This window comes from Mus pahari, chromosome X, assembly GCF_900095145.1.
Source record: "Mus pahari chromosome X, PAHARI_EIJ_v1.1, whole genome shotgun sequence".
In the NCBI taxonomy this organism is placed as follows: domain Eukaryota; kingdom Metazoa; phylum Chordata; class Mammalia; order Rodentia; family Muridae; genus Mus; species Mus pahari.
The window spans coordinates 81654434-81656931 of record NC_034613.1 but is presented as its reverse complement, the minus strand read 5'-3'; the positions used below and the strand labels follow the sequence as shown (position 1 = coordinate 81656931).

The following is a 2498-nucleotide window of genomic DNA, read 5'->3' as shown; positions in this document are numbered from 1 at the left end:
TCAAACTCAGAAATCCGCCTGCCTCTGCCTCCCGAGTGCTGGGATTAAAGGCGTGCGCCACCACGCCCGGTGCAAGGTGTAATTTCTGATAAAGAAATCATCACTCAAAATTTTAGATGAGTAATGCTACTTGTGTTCATAAACATAACCAGAGAGGTCCATGCAAAAAGGTATGGGTTGCGCCATCAGTTTGTGAGGTGAGCCCAAGAACAGGACAGTTTTAGAAGAAAGGTGCAATGTGTGGTCCTCCAAGCTAGATGGCGCAGTTCTACAACTGAGTTGGTGGTATGCCAGAGCGGCTCATCTTGGCCGCCATTTTAACGGCAAGGCTGAGGCACGAAGCTGTTCGAGCTTCAGCCACTGCGGTCTGGCTTGAGGTTTTGTTCTTGGCCTCTACGTCTGACGAGGTAGTTCCCATTTTCACCCTTCAGACGAAGCCATGGGAGCCCTAAGCAGTCGAATGTGGTCCCGGAGAAATCCCGAGGAAGATGAACCTGTTAGAGAAGAGGCGGCCGTGGAAGCCGAAGAAGCAGCGGGACCGTCCGTTGTCCAGGAAGAGCAGGCAAGTGAACAGCCGGGAGTTTCCACTGGTCAGGGTTCCACTGGTCAGGGAGGCCACAAGCGGAAGGGCAGCCCAGGAGGCCCATTGGCAAAAGTACCCCGTAGGACACCACATAAATCACTTTTCCTGAGCAGTGAAAATAGCGATATAAAGATCTTTGCGTTTCAGAAGGAGTGGTATTTGCACAAGTCCTACCTATGCTGCTCTGGGTACTTTGCTAGCATGTTCTGTGGTGCCTGGCGGGAGTCAGATATGGATACAATAGAGATGCAGATGCCCGATGAAAATATTGATCTCGAGGCTTTCCATGATGTTTTGGGCTTCTTGTACAGTCGAAGAATTGTAATTTCTCCTCCCCGAGTCATTGCCATCCTGGCCACAGCCAGTATGCTGCAATTGGATGAGTTAATTGAGCAGTGTGAGGATATGATGAGAGACTCAGTCACTTCCGAGACTGTGTGCAACTACTACTACTCTGCTGAGAGTTACGGGCTCCAGAGCATCAGATTTGTTTGCTGCCAGTGGCTCTTAGACAACCTGATGACCCGGCAAAATGATGAACTATTGTTAGAAATCAATGTGGATCTCATGAAAGAGCTCATTGCCTCTTCAGATCTTTTGGTGGTTGGAGTGGAGATGGATGTGTATACCACACTGAAAAAGTGGATGTACCTGCAGCTGGAAGTACCCACATGCTCAGGATCTGAAAGAGCATTATTGCCCGAAGAGTTGAGCTTTGCAAAGTTCCGAAGTGAATCAGATAACAGGCCTTTTCTGGAAACTGATCGGGGGAGAGCCTTTGTGTCCGTGTTCCAGCGACTAAGGCTTCCCTACATCATCTGTGACCTGCCTTCAGCCTGCACTATTGACCAGGATGGACTGATCCCTGCAACATGGTTGACGCCAGTATACAAAGAGCAATGGCTAGCACTTCTTCGGGCAGAGCAGTCCAAGGAACTTGGGCCAGTGGATATCTATGTGTCTGACATCCACGGAAACAGCATGAGGTGTGGAGGCCAACTTTCCACAGATGAGCAATGCAGCTGGACCTGGTCTGGCTTCAACTTCGGCTGGGACTTGGTAGTGTGCTATACCAACAGGCGCATTATATTCCACCGCAGTGCAATGAATAAATCTGGTGGTCTTGGTGTCAGCTTACTCTGGCAGAGAAAAGTTGCCTTCCGTCTGCGAGTGATCTCATTGGACAGTACTGGAAAATCTGTTCTCAGGAGAGAGACTGACTATACTGTTCTTTCGCTGAGAAAGGATCAACAACTGGAAGTGGTGAACCTAGGAAACGAAGAAATAACTTTCCCCATTTATGTGGCATGCAACTTCCTCTACCTTCCTGGAGAGAGTGGCGCTGGACCAAGTTGGGAATCAAGCAGACGTCCAATGAACTAAGAAGCTCTTCCATGAGGTCAAGGGTTGGCATCATGTTGAAGATTCCATCTGCCTCTATGAAACTAACCAGACATGGCCATCACTGATGATCTACTTTGCAGGCGTCTCTGTTGAAGAAAAGCCCATAAAGTTTGAGAATATCTTGGAATATCTGGGAAGTTCCTCCAAATTGCCAAAAACACAATTCTACAGTTACTGTGGCAACTTATCCTCAATTACCATCCATCAACATCTACATAACCTCTAAGGACACTGGAGCAACTGAGAGAAGGAAACCGTGAGCCTGCCTAACCTACTGCTTAGTGAAATGTTTTAAAAGTCACTTCTTATAGTTTGATTAAGTTAATGTTTAAAGAAATATTTGAGTTCTCTTTTAGTTATATTTAGAAATGCCCTATTCTACTCTGTTTCATTGTTTTGCTCCTCTATTCCTCCTTCCCTCGCTGTGAATATAGCACTTAGTTTTCATGTTTTCCATGTGAAAAAAAGAAATGTACTACACATGTTATCTTTACATTGGTTGTTCTGAAAA

At 46.7% G+C, this 2498-nt stretch overlaps 1 protein-coding gene across 1 annotated transcript; it reads left to right on the top strand.

Annotated features, from left to right (window-relative positions):
• The first annotated feature begins 439 nt into the window (after positions 1 to 439).
• Positions 440 to 1966, top strand: LOC110314412 (germ cell-less protein-like 2). The gene has a single exon (XM_021188786.1). The coding sequence runs from the start codon at positions 440 to 442 to the stop codon at positions 1964 to 1966; it is 1527 nt and encodes a 508-aa protein (XP_021044445.1).
• The last annotated feature ends 532 nt before the right edge of the window (positions 1967 to 2498 follow it).